Source organism: Chlorocebus sabaeus, chromosome 22 (assembly GCF_047675955.1).
Source record: "Chlorocebus sabaeus isolate Y175 chromosome 22, mChlSab1.0.hap1, whole genome shotgun sequence".
In the NCBI taxonomy this organism is placed as follows: Eukaryota; Metazoa; Chordata; class Mammalia; order Primates; family Cercopithecidae; genus Chlorocebus; species Chlorocebus sabaeus.
In genome coordinates this window covers 18,693,438-18,712,470 of record NC_132925.1, presented here as the reverse complement: position 1 = coordinate 18,712,470, position 19,033 = coordinate 18,693,438, and the positions used below count along the sequence as shown (strand labels likewise).

Below are 19,033 nucleotides of genomic sequence, written 5' to 3'. Positions count from 1 at the left end.
CATAATGGCCAAGAAGATCATTCCTTTTCATTAAATCATTGGTTGATCAAAGGCAGAAATACTCATTTGTGTTTAAAAATTAATTGTGGAGCCAATGATAATTCAGTCTTCCCTCCAGGGGAACTGAAGACTAAATTTTAAAAATGGGAACACAGAGCCCCAGGATACCAGAGTTGAAAGAGACCTTGGAGGACAAACCCCTGGAGAGAAAATTACTTGCTCAAAGCCACACAGTCATATAGCACATGGATGTGTGTGACCAACAGGTAAGAAGAATCACATTTAAGTTGGTTTAAAGACCCATCAAAATTGTTGTACTCTGAAATAAAGTTAACAATATAAATTTGCTATATTATATTCAAGCACAACCAAATGAATGTCTATTGCTAGAGTAAACTAAAGAACCACAAAGGATCTACTGTTGAGTTTGTGTATGCTGAAAGCCAAGGTTGGACATGTACTATTTATGTACACATTACGAAGGAATGCTATAAAAAAAGAAATGCTGTTTCCAAAACAGTGTCCCCAAGGAGGATAAATACTGTTTTGCCCTTTGCCACTGACTCTATGTAATATAAGACGAACAGACTTAATAACACTTGAGATGACTTTCAAAATATTGTACCCATGGCATTTTCCTGTAAGGGCTTCCTGTGGCTCTAAATTATCAGATTTAGACCATTATGGGTAGAGAAACCTGTGATTGCTCTAAAATTGTTTTGTAGGTAAATTATCACAGCTTCCTCAAAATGGATATTAAACAGAAAATAAGGTGACCTCACCATGCAGAAACCCTAGGCAGCTTGAAACCCCACAAAACCCCCAATACTGCCAAACCATCCTAATGTATTGCCTCAGTATGCTAACTTTGCCATTCTTTAAACTATTCATAGCTGCTCCTAACACACACACACACACACACACACACACACACACACACACACACCCCAGATGACCTTATCTCAACCTTTCACTAAAAAAACAGAGATAGAAAGGGCCGTATTTTCCCCTCACTACATCAGAGGGACTCTTGGTAGTTGTAACCATGATTCTGGCCCTCCTTTCCATTACAAACCATTAACCACACTTGTATTCTGAACCCCCTCCCCTCTCTTTTACCAGACCAATCTCTTTCTCATTTCCACCAGTTAACCAATATGCTATAGAGCCTCCAATCTTTTCAAAAGAAGAAAGCAAAAAAAATCTCCCCTGACTGCATAACCATCTCTAACTGCCATCTGATTTCTCAACTCCTCTTTGAAGCAAAACTTTTGGACTACATTGGTTTCTCTACATCTTCATCTGTACATTCAGCTGTACATTCTCTGCATTCCCTCTTCAACCTATTCCAGCCGGACTTCTTGCCACATCATGCCTCAAAGCCTGCTTTTGTCAGGAGTGTCAATGAGCTTCAGGTCACCAGTCCAATGGTCACCACTCTGTCCTTATCTTGCATGACCTCTCACCAGCACTGGGACACAGTTGGTCACTCCTTCTGTCCTGAAACACTTTGCCCTCTTGGCTTCTGTGATCACTTTCTCCTGATTTTCGTCTTACCTCACTGGTGGATCCTCTTCATCTCCTTTACACATTCCTTTTTCTTTGCTCAACCTCTACACTTTTGAGTTCTCCAAGACTCAGTCCTCTCTCTTCTCTCTCTCAGTCTCTCCTTGAGAAATCTCACCCAGTCCATGGTTTAAATACAGCTTATAGGCCATACACCATCAAGATTGTAACCTGTTTATCCAACTGCCTACTCAACTTACCCACTGCAAATCTAATAAGCATCTCAAATCTAACATGTTCATATCATGGTTTTCCTCTAAACCTGCTCCTATACCAGTCTCCCCCAACTTAATGATACCACTCTCCAGTCAATCTCCTAAGCTGAAAACAGAGTAGGAGGCATCCTTGATTTCTTTATTCTCATTACTCTTCACATCTAATACCACAACACATCCTGAAAACTCTATGTCTAAAACACATCTGTAGTCAGTCCACATCTCTTCCTCTCCTATGACAATCCTGCCCAAGCCACCATCATATTATACCCGAATGCAGCAACCTAATTGGCCTCTTCATTTCCACCCTTGTCCCTCACCTTCCATTGTCCATGCCACAGCCAGAATATTTAAGAGATGACCAGATTGCATTGTTCTCTTGCTTAAAACCCTTAAAAAGCTTCCTGTTGTACTTAAAATCCAAGTTTCTAATCCTAGCTTACAAAGTCCTCTGCAGCCTGATCTTTGCTCACCGCTTCAGCTTCCGATTGCACCACTCTCCGTGTGCCTGCTACTTTCCAGCCTCACTGGGTTTTTGTGCTGCTCCTCTCAAACTCAGGATCATCTCCTCCTGAGGCCCTGCAACAAACATCCTTTCTGCCTGGACTGCTCTACCATCATCTTCGTATGGCTATTGCTCCGTGGTCACTTGGGCCCTGCTTAGATGTCTCTTTCTCAAAGTGGTCAATCATTACAAACGAGCCATTCAAAGATTCTCTATTATATCCTTTTTAAATTATGTATGGCATTTATAATTTTTATATATTTAATTACCCATTTTCTTCCCTCCACAGGGAGCACAAACATTGCTCTTATCCACTGCTCTCTCTCCTGTGGCTAGAAGCATGCTGGCATACTAAGGAAACTTAACAAATATTTGCTAAACGAGTAGCCTGAAATCTAGGCCTAACTCTAGCCAACAACCAAGAGAGAAGGTTGTGCAATAAAATACACTAACAAACGGAAACATCTCCCCTTCCTTTTAAAACACAGCTGTATTAAGGTAAGAAACCATATTCTTTTGAAACAATTCCAGGGTAGCAAATAGAAAATATATTTACCTTATTATTACATCATAGGAGTCGATTTTTTCTCCCAATGTCTTATTCTTCAAAACTCCTCCATTACCAACCACCACACACTTTTTACAGGGTATGCTGTTGGACAGATGGACAAGTGAGAGATTGAGCCATCTTTTACAAAACTGGTTCCAAGAATCCACGCGTACTGTCAGACACCCAGTGCCACATTCCACTTGTTGCGCAAGTAGAAAAACAACCAACTGCGACTTAGCAGTCTAGAGCTGTATTAAAAAGATACAAGATTCAATGAGTAACATTCTATAGGAAGAGCATATCATTGTACGCAACTAGTATCAGCCCATACACGTTCTCTCATTCGATTCTCATAGCCACCTACTGAGATAAGTAAGCCTGATATTCCCATTATACAAATGAAGAGGGAGGTTCAGAAATCTATTACGTAACATTTTAAAGTCATACTCCAAAGTGGAACTAGCATGTGGATCCAGAACTTGAGACTGAAACACCCCTCCATATAGGACTCTGCATGTGTGTTTTACATTATGTAGGTCTACATTTTCTGCCAGCATCACCCACTCCTCGAATATGCTACCTCTGGCTCTCTGCTGCATAAATGTGGATGGACAGTTTGGAATCTGGTGAGAAAAGTGCAGTTTTGTGTACCCTGCCCATGCTCACTTCAATTTCCCCAACATGGACTGGTCCTTGGAGCTTAACTAATACAAGCTAAAAGTTCATGCAGTGTTCCTGGCAAAGAGCTTTAAAGTAGAACACAAAGGGGAACTCCATGTTGCTGGTCCATCTGTCTCCCAGCTCTTACCCCCACCCAGGCAGGCCTGGAGAAAGGACAAAATAGACCGTGTCCTTGCCCTCCAGGAACAAAACTACAGAAGGGAAAGTTGTTGAGGCTGTCCTTCCAGGGCCCTCATGGCATGGAAAGTCTAAAGAGAACACGGTTTCCCTAAGACCTGTGAAATTGGCAGTCCAGATGAACTTAAGACCTTAAGGCTTTTAGGAAATAACGAGGAGCAAAACTGTACAAACACTGCGGAACACGGAAACATGGAGAACGCAAGAATTCAGAAACTGTTTAAAAGAGCCAAGCATTGGCTTTGTCAGGTAAACAGGAAATGGTGTACACACTCCTATATTCATTAAATTTACCTTTTTTGAGTAGTACATCTGATTATAAGGTTTAACACTGTAACATTTAAAAAACACTTTTAGCATATTTTAATTGGAAGCTCTAGGCTCTCGAATATTATAGAGTCATGCGTAAATCAGTGTCTACCTAATCAGTCAAGAAAAGTAAGCACCAGTGGCACAGGTTGGTAAGGACTTGGGGGTGGGAGGACTAGCCAGCAGATGCTCCTTCAGTGTGTGCCTGAAACCTTGCACTGTGGACACGTCTCATGTCACAGTGGCTTCCAGAAGGGTCTGTTTGTTCATTTAAATTCTCTTTGTTTTCATTTTTTTCTTTCTTTTTTCTGGGAGTCTATAGATTGAGCAAAAATGAAATCAGTGTCAGACATATTATATTTGATTTGGTTCAAATGTGGCTGATGTCCATTTGCAGCAGAGAAGAACTGAGGGGAGGAAGGTACATAGTGTTGCCAGCAAGGGGACGCTGAACAAAAACAGTTTGCCATTCATTGTAAAAGTGGGCGGGCACCACATAGTCAGGGTGAGTCACTTAACCAAGACAGGGGACTCAAGGTTCAATGAGCAGGGATAAAACCAAGGTAAGGGGGGGAAAAAAAAGGTAAGTACAGAACTTTCAAGAAACAAGGCCAGAACATTTAGAGAACAAGCTGCAGCGGAGGCTGGCTGGAGAACAGTGGTCAGTGCGGGTCTGCTGAATCACTTGGGGAACATGATGACCACATCATACCCTCAGGTGGTGTGACTTGCTCCTGGGCATGCTCTTCCCAGTAGATTCGATGGAGAAAAGAAAAAAAAAAAAAAAAAAAGCCCTTCTCTTTTGGGTGAATGCCACAATCAGTGCACACGTAACATTCAGGGAGGGGATGATGGTCTCCACAGCTTTACAAACACGCCTACAATGCCAGGACCGCATCTGTCACACACGGGCACATTCTGAGCATTTCCAATTGATGCAGCCACTTCGGGGTCAGGAGTCTTAACACTTCTGAATCATGAGGGTTGCTGAGATGCCCTTTTATCTCAGACGCCAGGATTTCCTGCAAAATCAGGAAAGAGGTGGACTGTTTCAGGGGTTCGTTCAACTCCTGTTTCTCCTGAAGCATCTTGTAAATTTCAGATTCTTCGTTGATGATGAGGCCACTTGGAGGCTGAACATGAGCTATGGGCATGCCATTGGCCTCCTCCCCGCTGGCAGCAGTTTTTGAAATACCAGCAGTATGTTATCTCAAGGTGTTGTTGAAGTTGGAGATGTTTTCAGAAGAAGAGAGGCCAGCCAGGTTGCTGTACTGGTTTGGATGACCCCAGGGAAAGTGCTGGAAGCAGGAGAGGCAGTAAAGAGCACAGTATTTGGATTGTAGGCACTTTCTATGTGCAGGACCTCGTGGGGTTCAGAGTGTAAATTCATCTTGTATGGATGACACTTCCTTTCCTCCGTCACCAGAAGAGACTAGATTTTATATTCAGATCTGGCTACTGTGACAGTCATGTTGTCTGTGTAGCCTTTGATTTTTTTCTGAGCTTCCAAGTGCATCATATGGCTGATATTTTCCCTATCAATGGCTGCAATTACATCTTTCATACATCAATTAGCTATAGCAGCCTTGCTTCTGAAAGTGACTGGGAAACAGCTGAGAGGCTGCTGGAGGTCCTTGCTGTCCAGCAGGCGGAAGCCTCATGGTCCTGGGCTCTCTGTTTCTGAATAAGAAAGTAACATAACTCTAGATGCTTTTACAAGCAAGTTTGACCTCAATCCCTACTCTAGAAAGCCAACTTTATCAAAGGCTCTCTGCTGTGGGGCCATGTAGTATGGCTGAGATGGGAGCTGCTGAATATTCAAAACCCTTTCCTCTCAGGGTATTATTGCCATTATCCTCCCCAAATCATCCCATGAATGCGCCATAGCAGGGGGCAATTCTCACGCTCTCAGCTTGCTTGCCCTTTCCGTAACCTCAGGGTCAGTTCAATTCAGATCAGAGGCTGCACCTCCTAAAGCTGGCTCCATCTCCACTAGGAATGCTAAGCAAGGCTGGGCACTGGGGAAGGCATGGCTAAGAACAGACAGGATCAAAATAACAACTGTTCCCATGAGATAACCTGCGTAGGAGTAGAGGGTGAATATCTATAGATGGTATCTAGTCCAATCCTCTCCCTCCGATGAAGGCTGTAGGCCAATCTTCTGTCAAGACAAGGGGCTGCCTTGCCCTGAGCCCAGGTGCCTCCCTGCATCCATGCTGGCCTGGAGTTCCCAGTCTGACACTGGGCTACCTGACTCCAACTACACAGAACATGCAGGGGCAAAGGTCAACAAGCCACCAGCATACCACCAGGGCTCCTATCCTTACAAAAGACTCCTGATCCACAAGCCAAATCTCTAAAGTTGACCCCAGAAAGGTTACTCAGCTCAGTCTATTTTTTTATATATATATATACTTTACGTTCGGAGATACATGTGCAGAATGTGCAGGTTTGTTACATAGGTACACACGTGCCATGGTGGTTTGCTGCACCCATCAACACGTCATCTACATTAGGTATTTCTCCTAATGCTATCCCTCCCCTAGTCCCCAACCCCGCGACAGGCCCCAATGTGTGCTGTTTCCCTCCCTGTGTCCATGTGTTCTCATTGTTCACCTCCCACTTATGAGTGAGAACAGGCAGTGATTGGTTTTCTGTTCCTGTGATAGTTTGCTGAGAATGATGGTTTCCAGCTTCATCCATGTCCCTGCAAAGGACATGAACTCATTTTTTTTATGGCTGCATAGTATTCCATGTTGTCTATGTGCCGCATTTTCTTTATTCAGTCTATCACTGATGGGCATTTGGGTTGGTTCCAAGTCTTTGCTATTGTGAATAGTGCTGCAATAAACATATGTGTGCATGTGTCTTTATAGTATAATGATTTATAATCTTTTGGGTATATACCCAGTAATGGGATTGTCTCAGCTTAGTCTTAGACGCAGTCAGTTCTATAACATTGCTCAACAATGAACTGATAGCTTAGATCTTAGTGCTCACAGAAGTTCCACTCTATCACACTGAGATACAGATGGTCATCAAGCCCTAGATAATGCATGGCCCAAAGAGTATCACAGTAAGAGTAGCTACCATCTGTCATATACATGTGCCATGTCACTGGTCATCACTCAGACTCAAGGTCCTGGACCGCCTCCCACATACCCTACAAGCCAAGAAAAAAGAGGGGTCTAGGGGTTTTGGGCAGATCTCTTCTGCAGGGCAATTCCTCACACTCAGCCTCTCCTACTTATGGTCCCAGCAGTTCAAGGACTTTTAAAAAACAGGAAGAAATAACATAGACATTGCCTCCTCATTCAGAACGCCCATTCCAAAGATTCTTTACAGCTCTACTTCACCATGTTTTTAGGAGTTTCACTTTCTATTTTTTTTTTCCTCTCAGCTTATAGGGGACAAGCAGAAAGAGAGAAGGGCCTTTACTATAGGAAATCATACCAATGCTTTTGAAAGGAAACCTTATCAATGAAAGTCCACCTTTCCTCCTGGTCAAGGATACTGCAAAGATTTACGCATTTTTCTGAGAATCATGTAGAAACTCTTTTGAGGGCATCTCTAGGACTAGTCTTTGGCAATAACACCTTATCTACAGCTAGTATTCATAGCACCACCACGGCTCTGGGAAGTATGGAATGGTACAGATCAGCTGTCTGAATCACACTCCTCATTACTCATTGCTTCCCTCGCTCCCTAGCAAGTACCCCACACTCTGAAAGGACTGATTCATTCTCTCCTTGACTTCATCCATTTGGCTTGTGATCCTGGCTTCCTCTGCCTTTTTATATGTGGAACAATGACTTTCAGTGTCCTTTGGGTGACTGTAAAACTTCACATATTTAATTAACATAACTTTCATGTAGAAATAGCTGCAGTAAATTGGGAGTCCCTAGAGGAAAGAATAGTATCATTTATATCTCTGTATGGTCCCATCTAAAACACTTCCTGATCCACAGGCTATGCATGTTACAATTCAGTTTGGTTGTTACATTAAGTATACGGAGGTTATTTCCCTACTTTGTGTCTGGAGAAGCAATTACCTTTAACTCCTCCAACCACCCTGGAAACAAGTAGGGAAATGCATATGCTCTACACTGCTTACCCAGAAAACAAAATAATTCCAGGGTTCCTGAACCTGTTAATGGAAAATCTGGAAAGCTGCTAAAGCAGTGGTAGTAAGAGATTACACTTCCCCCAGGTGAAAGGCGTGTTTCTCATAAAGTCAGGCAAAAGCCGGAAGAGTCATTACCTTATGCAGAGGGGAACATCAAACACAATCAATACAGAGCAAGCAAACGTGAGTTGCCCATTTCAAATGATCTATGATGTGTTTTCTTTTACAAATGCTTTTTGACATGCATTTTTCGTTCAATACCATCATGTACATTAAAACACATGACTCTACCTTCAGTGTAACAGTCTATGGCAAATCATGCTGGTCACATTCCCAACACCCATTACCCCATGTGCCTTGCTAGCAGATCCCTGCTTTCCTAAGCCTACAATAGTGAGCTCATTGCCTCTGCCAATGTTTCGTCTAGACATAGCCATGTGACCCATCCCTGGGCAATAAGATATTAGGGAAGTCTGTTAGGTGCTTTTGGAAGAGATTCTGCTGCTGCCAAAAGAATCATGTGAACAGGATACTGCGTTACTCACTTCTTCCTTTCTGCTTAGACATTGACATGTGATAACAAAAAAAGCAGCTACACATCAGAGAAAAAGACAGCCACAGAAAAACTACCCTGGAGCCTTGACATTACTGAGCTACTAATTCAATCCCCCAACCAGGGCCACTCCAAACATATGTGCAAGTTGTACACAGTCCAATGTCAGCACCATTCAGATAACTATATGAATGAATCGGTCCTCCCTGGAGTTGTGCAATCCACAGTCTGTACAGCCATAAGCAGCCCCACACTGCAAGCTGGAACCACAAATATGCAGACCTGAATCCACGTCTATGCAATACAGGAGGCAATAAATGTCCACTTAGTTTAAATCACTCCTAGTGAAGACTATTACTTGCAGCCAGAAGATCCTCAAACTACACAAGGAACTGTAGTTGGAGACCTGGTTGCTAGTTCTGGCTCCTCCGCTTAGCACCTCTTAGGACCTTGGTCTAGTAACCTGACCTCTCTGATCTCAGTCTGCTGTTTTGTGAAGTCAGGAAATCACTTAGGTCTTGTATGTTACTCTCCGATGGAAGTGACCACTTTCTTCGACAAAAGTACTGAGACTTCTGTATCTTTACCCAACATCTGACCACAGCAGATGCTAGAAAGCAGGCAGGGGCTGCTTCTGCATATTCACCACATATGATTCACTCTGTTGATGCAGAATCACAACTTCCCCTCATCCTCAAGCTCTCCTGGCTAAAACTCCTGCAATGTAAAGAAACTGCAAAACAGCAGAATGTCTAAAGCAGGGATGCAGATATTGATATTGCTTATAGAGTGAGGACTCTTTTTAATAAATACACCACTCATGTCTAATTCTTTTTTCAGTTTTCTAAGGGCTTTGCTCCCGGCCAGGCTGATGGCCAGTCTACCCCAGCTTTGCTGATGCTGACAGAATGGATGCTGCTTGAGAGAGTAACCAGACAGCTTTTACAAGTCCTTGTCCACGTAGCAGGCAACTGACTTGACACAGGTGCTGTTGTTAGGTAAGATATTCATGTGTAGTTACTATATAACCACCTGTGCTGCAGGACTCAAGCATTCTTCATAAAACTTGGCATGCCTTCAGAAGGCAATGGTGGTGGTTGGGGAGGGGAAGCTTGTCTGTGCATTTTAAGTGGCAGCTGAGATTTGATAATTTACAGTTGCTGCTGTTTCTGGCTGTGTGAGGATGCACTTCCACTGGGGAGAAAGCAATAATCCTTAGGGCTAGGGGGCAGACGGGTGCTAAGGAGCTACATGGACAGCCAGGAAGGATTAGGGTCTTGGAATATAGGCACATTTTTAGTATGCCTTTTCTGTGTTGCAATTCTCTTTAAAAATCCTCAGTCTTCAGTGAAGTTTGTTAAACTTAGTCGCCTTACGTTGGCTGTGCTTTGGAGAATAAAGAGAAGAGCCTGTGTCCATGAGAAATCAGTAGCAGCAGCAGATAAAAAAGATGCACTGAGATTGGTTGTTAGACAGCAGGGTCATATATTTGACTTCAGAATCCTGAAAGTGACCAGGCACGAAAACAGATGGGGACCAGGGAAATGATGCAGAATATTAGTAAAGACAGCTATTTGTTCCCCAATAATCTTGTTTCCTTCATCTGTTAAAATCACGTTTGTTTTTAAAGGTGAGCACACACTCACCTGGAATACAAACTACATTTTCCAGTCCACATCCCAGCTAGGGGTGGCCTTGTGATGGAGTCCTATCCAATGGGATGCAAACGGTGGTTGCTAGTCAATGTTTAACAATCAGTTCTGGGGGAGGGGGAGGAGTATGAATGGGTAAAGCCCTGATTTGTAATGTCTGCCAATTCCCATGGTACGAACACTCTCACCTTGGGTATTTCAAGCTTTGACCTTGATGGCACTAAACATGGAGCTGAATAGGAAGAGATACAGCTCTCACAAGTTGGCACCAACTGGTTCCAGCACATCGTTGGACGTAAGGAAGTGTTATATATGATTTCTGGGAGATGTCCTTAAAGAAGGAATGTCTCAAAGGGTTGGGGTATGCCCTTCGCCCTTTCCTCCTGCTGGCTGGCAGCGAGGTAGGCGTGATTGGTGGAACTCCAGCCATCATACCGGACCAGAAGGAACAAGTCACATATTTAGAAATGGTGGCGTCAAGACAGAGAAGCAGCCTGGGTCCCTGATGCTCACTGAACCAGCCCCGGAAAGTTTACCTGCAGAGTTCATTTACACGAAAACTGAACAAAAGGAACACTTCCTTCTTACAATCACAACTGATATTTTGAGTTTACCCTTTCACAGCAGAATCTATCCCAACTGAGGGCATCATACATGCTGGACAAGATATCTGACAAAACTACAACTTATATCTGGTAGAATCTTAAAGGATTCAGATTTGAAACAACAACAACAACAACATCTGAGCCTTTCTAGCAGGTACAGAGAGGATGGAAGGAGAATAAAAAGAAAAAAAAAAAAAAAAGTGCTTAGCTGTTACAACTCAAAATATATCAAGCACCTCCCAGAGCACAGGCAGGAAAAAAATAAACACAGAGCAAAGTCAGCAATTATATAAATATCAGTAAAGAAAGCAGAAAAAGGAGGAAAGTAACTTGAAAGTAATCCCTGTCTACCTCAGCTCCTCCTCTCTGACCTACAGACCCACGATGAAGGACAAGCCAGCCTAAATATCAATACCTTCCTCCTTGGACGTGTGGACCCAGCTCACAAATCCACAAGCCAGGGGCTCAGGGAGGACTCTCCTGCCAAGGGCAGTCTAAATCCTCTGCCTGAGAAAGAAAGACTGTTCTCAGACATCTTTCTTCTAGAGCTTTATTCCCAGGCTGAGAAGACAAATGAGGAACATATGGTCACTTGGGAACGAAGTTGACTCAGAGGCAGCATTCAGGCAATTCAGTCCGTTCTGCCGTTCTGGAGTTTAAATGTATGGCTCAGGCAGAGCCTGGCTGGTTTTTTTCTATGTGTTGTACACTGGGCACATGATAAAGGCAGAATGACTCACTTAAAATATAGGCAAAATGTAACAGGTGAACCCCTCTGAAAAGTGCTATGCAAAGAGAAGTTAATAGTGTCATAAATATATTCCTATCTATTTTCGAAATACTCTATGGTTTTCCCAGGTCCAACACGCAACTCAGCAATGCTAACTGAATATCTGTGATGTTACAAAACATGGGTCACTGTGCTCCCTCTGTGGGGATCCTACGGGGATATTTGTCATTCACTCCTTATCTAGAGTCTTTGACTATACATTTACTTCCCTTCAGACTCTTGGCCACTTGAGACTATTAGGACTTCTGCAGTCAGCATGATTTTCAATCCCTCCTCACCAACTACACACTAGTTCTCTCCCAACAAAGGGAATGCTAAGAAATGAACTTGGCATGATGGTGGGGAGTGGGGAGATTCTGGTTACAGGAGAAAAGCAGCAGGAAAGAGCAAGACCAAGTCAGCAAGAAGAGAAAAATTAGCCTGATGGAGGCATACACAAACAGATGAACACCTGTGGGACAAGTGGCTGTGAAAGCAGCAAAATAAAGCACAGCCCAGTTCTTAGATAAAAACTAGGCAAGAACAAAACTTCTAGTCATATATCCTCCAGAATCCTGACAGTAGCTTGCATTTAGAGTCAAGCATCTTTACAAATATTTGCAGATAACTGCTGCAAACATTTAAGGATTCACAATTATCTTTTTTTTTTTGAGACAAAGTCTCACTCTGCCACCCAAGCTGGAGTACAGTGGTGGATCTCAGCTCACTGCAACCTCCACCTCCCTGGTTCAAGCGATTCTCCTGCCTCAGCCTCCCAGGTAGCTGAGACTACAGAAATGCGCCATCATGCCCAGCTAATTTTTGTATTTTTAGTAGAGACTGGGTTTCACTGTGTTGGCCAGGCTGGTCTTGAACTCCTGACCTCCTGATCTGCCCGCCTCAGCCTCCCAAAGTGCTGGGGAATTTCAGGCATCAGCCACAACATCCAGCCACCTTTATTATTCTTAACTCAGACATCCAGGCACTGGAGTTAGAACTATCTAGGTTTACATCCTGGGCCTGGCATTTACCAAGTTTAACAAACTGTGTGCCTAGCCTCAGTTTCTCCAGAAACTTACAGAATTAGAGAGAATCAACATAAAGCACATATGTGAAAGGTCTGCAAAAAACAATATTCTACAAATCAGAGCTATACAAATTTGGGGGTTGAAAAAATTTATGGTTGCTGTTGATATGCAATCAAAATTAAAATTGATTAGGTTGATGGCATAGTTTGAAATTATAAAAAACTGAAATGAACCAAAACATATTACACAAATACACACTTCAAGCATCTTGGTCTCCAAATGAGATAATGAGATAAACCTGGACAAAATCTAATGCTGCTCTTACAGTAAACTCTATCTCCACTTTCAGACCTCCATCCACTACCCCCACTCTCTGCACCCCACTCTCTGCCTATTCTCTTGGGCAAAGGGGTAATTTCTGTCATTTTCCTTTTTAATGGAGGCCTGACATCTGTAGATTACCCATATTATCACACTGGCACCCTGGCCAAATTCTAAAGTGTGGCTTGAAACTTTGTGAAATAAACCTACCTCTGTAAAATAAGCCCAACAGTGAAGAAGCCTATTTTTGGCAATTCAGTTTATATGGGGTTAATTTAATGACAAAACTGTCTAAAAGCTAAATTACTTTTGTAGTCAGAAAACATCAAAGCAAGTATATTTGTCCCTCAAATATAATTCTGATTAAAAAAGCAGAGAGCTGCTTCCAAAATCTAATAATCTCCTTAACAAGTGAAACAGAAAGAATCTCATCAGTAGTTTGGAGGATACATGGCAAAGTATGGGAAACAGCCTGTAAAGGGAGCCCATGAGCTGATTAGCAGCGGGTGAACTAATTCTTAAGTAGGAACAACTTAGAAAAAAATGAATGTAGGTTGAAAATGTCCTAATTTAGGACCAGTGTTGATCATCATCAAGACTCTGCAAACTTCTGAGCCAACCAGTTACGCAGCATCTAAATTAATGTTGTAGGTTTTTAAGGTCAAATTACTACTAGAAATTTTGGTTATACACAAAAGCTATGAAATTTTCCTGAGTAAATACACCTTACATTTCTGGGGTATATATTTTGAACCAGTTTAGCTGAAGCTAAAAGCCAGACTAGAAGCAAGGAAATAAACTCACTTGTCAAACTCATCAAAGAGATCACAACTCTGCAGTTTTGAAAGAGCAAGTCGAAAATATTCCGCTAGAAAACAAATGGAGTGTTATGAATAAAAGGGTAATTGTGTCTTTTTAGTACTTAGTAAACCACCTTACTCCCTCCCCCACAAACCCATTTCCAACCAGCCATAGCCTCATTGATTTAGTCTGTGAAAAATTAATGATACAACTGCAAGTAGCCAGCACTACTCCCATTCAAAATGGTAAATGTTCTAAAGACACTTTCCAAAACCTCCCCAAAACACAACACATTTAATCTGAAAAACAATCATATAATTTTAAAATAGCACGATTCTAAAATCGAGGTTAGAATAGAAATAGTAAGTTTAACCCAATTAAATTTTCAAATTCTCTGCAAAATAGTTTTAAAACACAAAATAAAACAAGACAACCCCCGCCCTCACAGGATCAGTTGAATAAGCAAAATCTGACTCACAATGTTGTAGGCTTGTCACCCTGGGCTTTTATGATCCCTCAAAAATCTAGAACTTAATGCTATATAGGGCCAATCACTTATCAACAAGCAGAAGGGGAAGTGTTTTATCATTAGAAGATGGAATCATTATCTCTTAACTTAACAAAAATAAAATATCCACTGGTTAAATTAAAAGACTGCTTAAGGAGATAAGAAATGCCGATGAAATAAAACTCACAGGTAAAAAGAAGCCATGGGAAGCTAGGAAGGAAGCTAACCCTCAGGTTTTCCTGCTAATTCTAAATCAGAATAAAGTTAAGGCACCAGAACTTACATGGATACATGCTGGCAGAGCAAATGTAAAAAGTAGTTTCTCAACAACAACAACAAATCTACCCCTGTTATCCTTTGGTTCTCTACTGCCTCAAAAGGAGTGGAAATTTATATTTTAAAATATAATTCATTTCATTTCATCCCAAAATCATATCCGTTGGAAATCATTAGGAAGCAGAAAGAATAAAATTATATTAACATGCCATTCTCATCAAACACCAGTCAAATTTAACAGAACCAGGTAAGAATAGTACTACTGACCTGATGTTCTCATCCCATAGGGCAAATCAAACTTATCGCTACCATACAAGGAAGCAATCTTTCTAAAATCAGCTGCACACAGGAAAGGGTGAAACTGATGAAACCTGGAAGGAAAGGATAAAGAATGATTTTGCCAAATACCTACTATATTTGCAAGCTTTTAAAATCAAAACTAAAAATAACTATAGCATATAATTCATATCGTTATACTGGCTATATGAAAAATGTATAATTTTTTTTTTAATTTTTAAAAATAATGTTAAACCGTGCTGAAACATTGCATAGAATGGGGTAGTCAATGGAACTACACAACTGAAATGAAAACGCTTTGCAGCTGCTAAGATGAAAATTATGTTACAACTCAGGAAGTAAAAATAAAACTTAAAAACAAACCAACAGCAAGTGATAAAATAATAGCCATACATAGGAAAAAACAAAGTCATATTATATAAGTACTGATGCTAAGCTATTTCTAAATTTAAAAGTACCATATATGTGAAGTTGTGTCAGCTGTGACGAGTCTGGGGTCACTAACCCATAAATAACAAAACTGAAATCCACACCCAAGCCTAATTATAAGGAAAGATGTTCTCTTTATAACACTGAAGATAAAAGGTCCAGGTTTCCCAGAAGAGCTTCTCCAAATTGCTGCTGGCCTTTCTGTTTCTGAGAAAGTGGCCTCAAGTACGCTCTAGGGGACGGCCCTCAAAGAATACTGTCCACATGACAAGCACAAATCTACTTGTCACTTACGCTGTAGGCTTATCTACCTGCTGGATAATCTTGCATAAATACCTTAACCCTTTTGGGTTTTCTCAGAAAGGAAAAGATGATCTTTTTTGACTAAAGTTAGGGAGTACCTTAATTCTAGAGTCGCATTTTAACCTGTGGTCTGCAACCCATATGTGGCTCATCAAATTAATTTTGTGAGTCATGATCAGCATCTTTTTAAACAGTGAATGGGACAGAACACAGTATATCTGGAGTAGTAAAGGTACAAATTGTTTTTTTTCTTATTATAAATATGTGTTTGCACTATGTCCCAAGTAAAATGTATTTCTTCCTGTGAGTCATGTTCAAACAAGTTTTAAAACACTATTCCAGTTTTGTAGTGGTCCTCACTGGACGCACACCCCTAGAAAGACTACAAGCAGCCATAGCACACTTGGAATCATATACCAAAAAGTCTGATGTATTTGCAGTTTCCCGGAGAGTTGATTGATTGTAAAGGGATCTGTAGCCCCAAAGAGTTAAAAATCAGTAATAAAAGACAATAGGGAAAAAAATGAATTCTTAATGCTTCATAGAAAAATTGCTGAACAGATTGTGCCTGTTTTACCCAATTAAACATGCCTAGAACAGACTTTTATTTCTTGTTATCTAGAGCATTTTGACCAGCAATCTGTCAAAGTCAAGGTGACAGAGGAAAAAAACATTTGTGAATAGAAAAGTAAATTCTTTACAAAGCCCAAGAGCCACAATCAACAATCATTATTTGCACTCTATGTAGTTCATTAAAAGTTAATAAAAGGGAAAATTTCTACTCAAAAAGTTTAACCTAGAGGCAAGGAAGGAGAAGCCACAAAATAATAAGGGTGGAAAATAACATGGGAGCAACCAGGGGGAAAAATGAAACCCTAAAGAACAATTCGCTTTTTTATAGTCAAACACAAACAGACCTCTCTAGCCTCACCTGTGTGAAAAGAATACTGGTTTGATTGAGTTCCTCAATGCCTTTTCTTAAAATATATGCAGAGTTCTGACTAAAAGCACAAAAAGAGACAGGATATTCAAGCTCTTCCTTAAATATGGGGTGTCCACTTTATACTGCTAAGATTTGCATTAAAAAAAATAAACAAGTGTGGAAAATGATTACAGACACATTTGGAATATTTTGTATGCCACAGGTTTTTTTGATATATTTTTACCTCAGCAGAGAGGCAAAAGCTGGCTTTGATAAACAAGGCTGGATCTTATTTCTCCGTTTCATTTCCACAGGTGCCACCCTATGAGACAAAAACAACATCAGTCAGAAACCAGAACCGGGCACCCTGCCCAAAGGGAAGCAAATAACCTGGGAACTCATTCATGCCACCACTGAGAGGTTCTCTGGCAGCAAACAAAAATACTCCCTGCACCCCTTGAGGTGTGCCAGTACCTTCTCCAAGCCCTACGAACACCTGAGATTCATGGAGGTAAGGCAAGGGAGGGTGGAAAGGCTGAGGTGATTAGCAACCCGTAAGTGATTCCAAGAGCAATGATTCAAAGGACCTTCAGAGAAGGGCCAGGATTACTGCATTGTAGAAGCTGCAACCAGGCTCACTTTTTAGAAGTCCCTGAAAGCTGGAGAAACCCAAACTCACCCCAACGGCACGTGGCTATTTACTCCTCCTGCCACACCTGCTGGCGCACACCGGCAGCAAACACCACAGGAACACCTGACCTGAGCAGGTTCCACAGACCCTTGCCTTGGGATCCGGGGGACTCTACAAATCACACTATTGAGAGTCATTTCTAACTGTCCTCTATTCTTGGCATAGGTTAGCCCTCGTGTGCTCCTGAATGGAGTACGTGTCTCCACAGTTTAAAAGGGTATGTGAAACATGACAGAGCACAACCAGGAAAACAAATGAAAGGGGTGGTGGATGGCAGGATCCAGACTTAGCCGGGAAAAGGAAAACAGCTTAATACAAAAACTTATTAATGATCATCAATTATGTGAAGAATTAGTATTTAAAAACTAATCAATTTTCTTCTATAATCAGCAGAATTCAAAATGAAGGAAATATCCTAAACCCTTCTTGGACAGACACAATTTTCCATTTTTGTGGGTACAAAACTCCCCATAGTTAGAACTGCTCGGTTTCTGAACTATGAGGCTAGTAAACTCCTTACGCAGGAAAACATCTTTTGTGAATACCACAATGGCAAGGGCTCCTTGATTTAAACATAAGGAAGATACATAAATATGGTGGACCAGCATACTAGACCAAGAAATCTCAATTATATTTGGAGGATAACATGAAGATACTGATTTCTAAAGTCATTAAAACATAGAAAACAATTTTAGGATATCGTGAAGACAACCTTTGGGTGACTTTTTTTTTTTTTTTTGGAGAAGGAATCTCACTCTGTCGCCCAGGCTGGAGTGCAGTGGCACGGTCTTGGCTCACTGCAACCTCCGCCTCCTGGGTTCAAGCAATTCTCTGCCTCAGCCTTCCAAGTAGCTGAGATTACAGGCATCCGCCACCACGCCCAGCTAATTTTTTGTATTTTTAGTAGAGACGGGGTTTCACCATCTTGGCCAGGCTGGTCTTGAACTCCTGACCCACCTCGGCCTCCCAAAGTGCTGGGATTATAGGTGTGAGCCAACGCGCCCGGCCTTGGGTGACTTTTTAAAAGAAAAACACAATTGTCTGTCTTAAATCATTTTTAAGGAAGCAAGTTCATTGACAAACAACTGAGCTAATATCCCAAGGTACTTCCTGTGACTATAGTAATGTGTTAGCTGAGGAGTGACATGGTCACTTCAACCCTGATGACAAAAGACTGCTTGATTGAGATCCTTTTCATCACCTTCTTTATCATTTTCCCTGTGACCAACAATAGGATTTGTAGGAAAGTAGCAATCTAGTAAGCTTTTTGCTTTCTCTTCTATTTTTGTCTTCCACTACTAAGGGTAAGACAGAGAATGTGGCAAAAATGTAGGGATAGATCCCCTTGATGTAGTCCTCATTTAGTACATAATCAGACTTCACAATTCTCTAGCCTGATATTTGGGTCCGAAGCCTAAAACTTTAGGGCCAAAACTATCCACCTGGCATTGGGTTTTTTCCAGTGGCCATTTGCCTAACGCCCTTCCGTGAAAAGCATTACAATTATTTTTCAATCAACCAGTAATGAAATCAAATGCAGAAGCATCAGCTTTTTTCCATCAAGTAAGCACAAGTTAGAAACATGCTCTAAGATCTACTATGACACACTGGCAAAAAGGACTGATTCTTTGTCTAAGACAGGAAGTTATGTGATTTATTTTAGCATAATTATATACTGCCACCCATTTGGGATTTAAAGGTCATCAAAACATTTTTCCTAGCCAAAGGACTGACAATGAGAAGGTTAAA

General features: G+C 41.4%; 1 protein-coding gene and 1 pseudogene across 10 annotated transcripts in view; both read right to left on the bottom strand.

The window, feature by feature from the left end:
* ST3GAL6 (ST3 beta-galactoside alpha-2,3-sialyltransferase 6) overlaps positions 1–19,033 on the bottom strand; it is a 60,217-nt gene that overhangs the window by 9,418 nt on the left and 31,766 nt on the right. For 6 of the 10 annotated variants that reach the window (XR_012090523.1, XM_007986082.3, XM_007986084.3 and 3 more), the window contains 4 exons: positions 16,838–16,915; positions 14,910–15,013; positions 13,862–13,925; positions 2,843–2,938 (listed from right to left, as the gene is read on the bottom strand). Coding sequence is in view for 5 of the 10 variants with exons in the window: in XM_007986082.3 (XP_007984273.1) it covers positions 2,843–2,938; positions 13,862–13,925; positions 14,910–15,013; positions 16,838–16,915 (342 nt within the window). In the remaining 5 variants the exon portion in view is untranslated. The remainder of the gene's footprint in view (positions 1–2,842; positions 2,939–13,861; positions 13,926–14,909; positions 15,014–16,837; positions 16,916–19,033) is intronic. The other 4 variants (XM_038003227.2, XM_038003225.2, XM_038003226.2 and 1 more) reach the window with 1 other exon arrangement.
* Positions 3,092–5,702, bottom strand: LOC119625616 (PDZ and LIM domain protein 1 pseudogene; annotated as a pseudogene).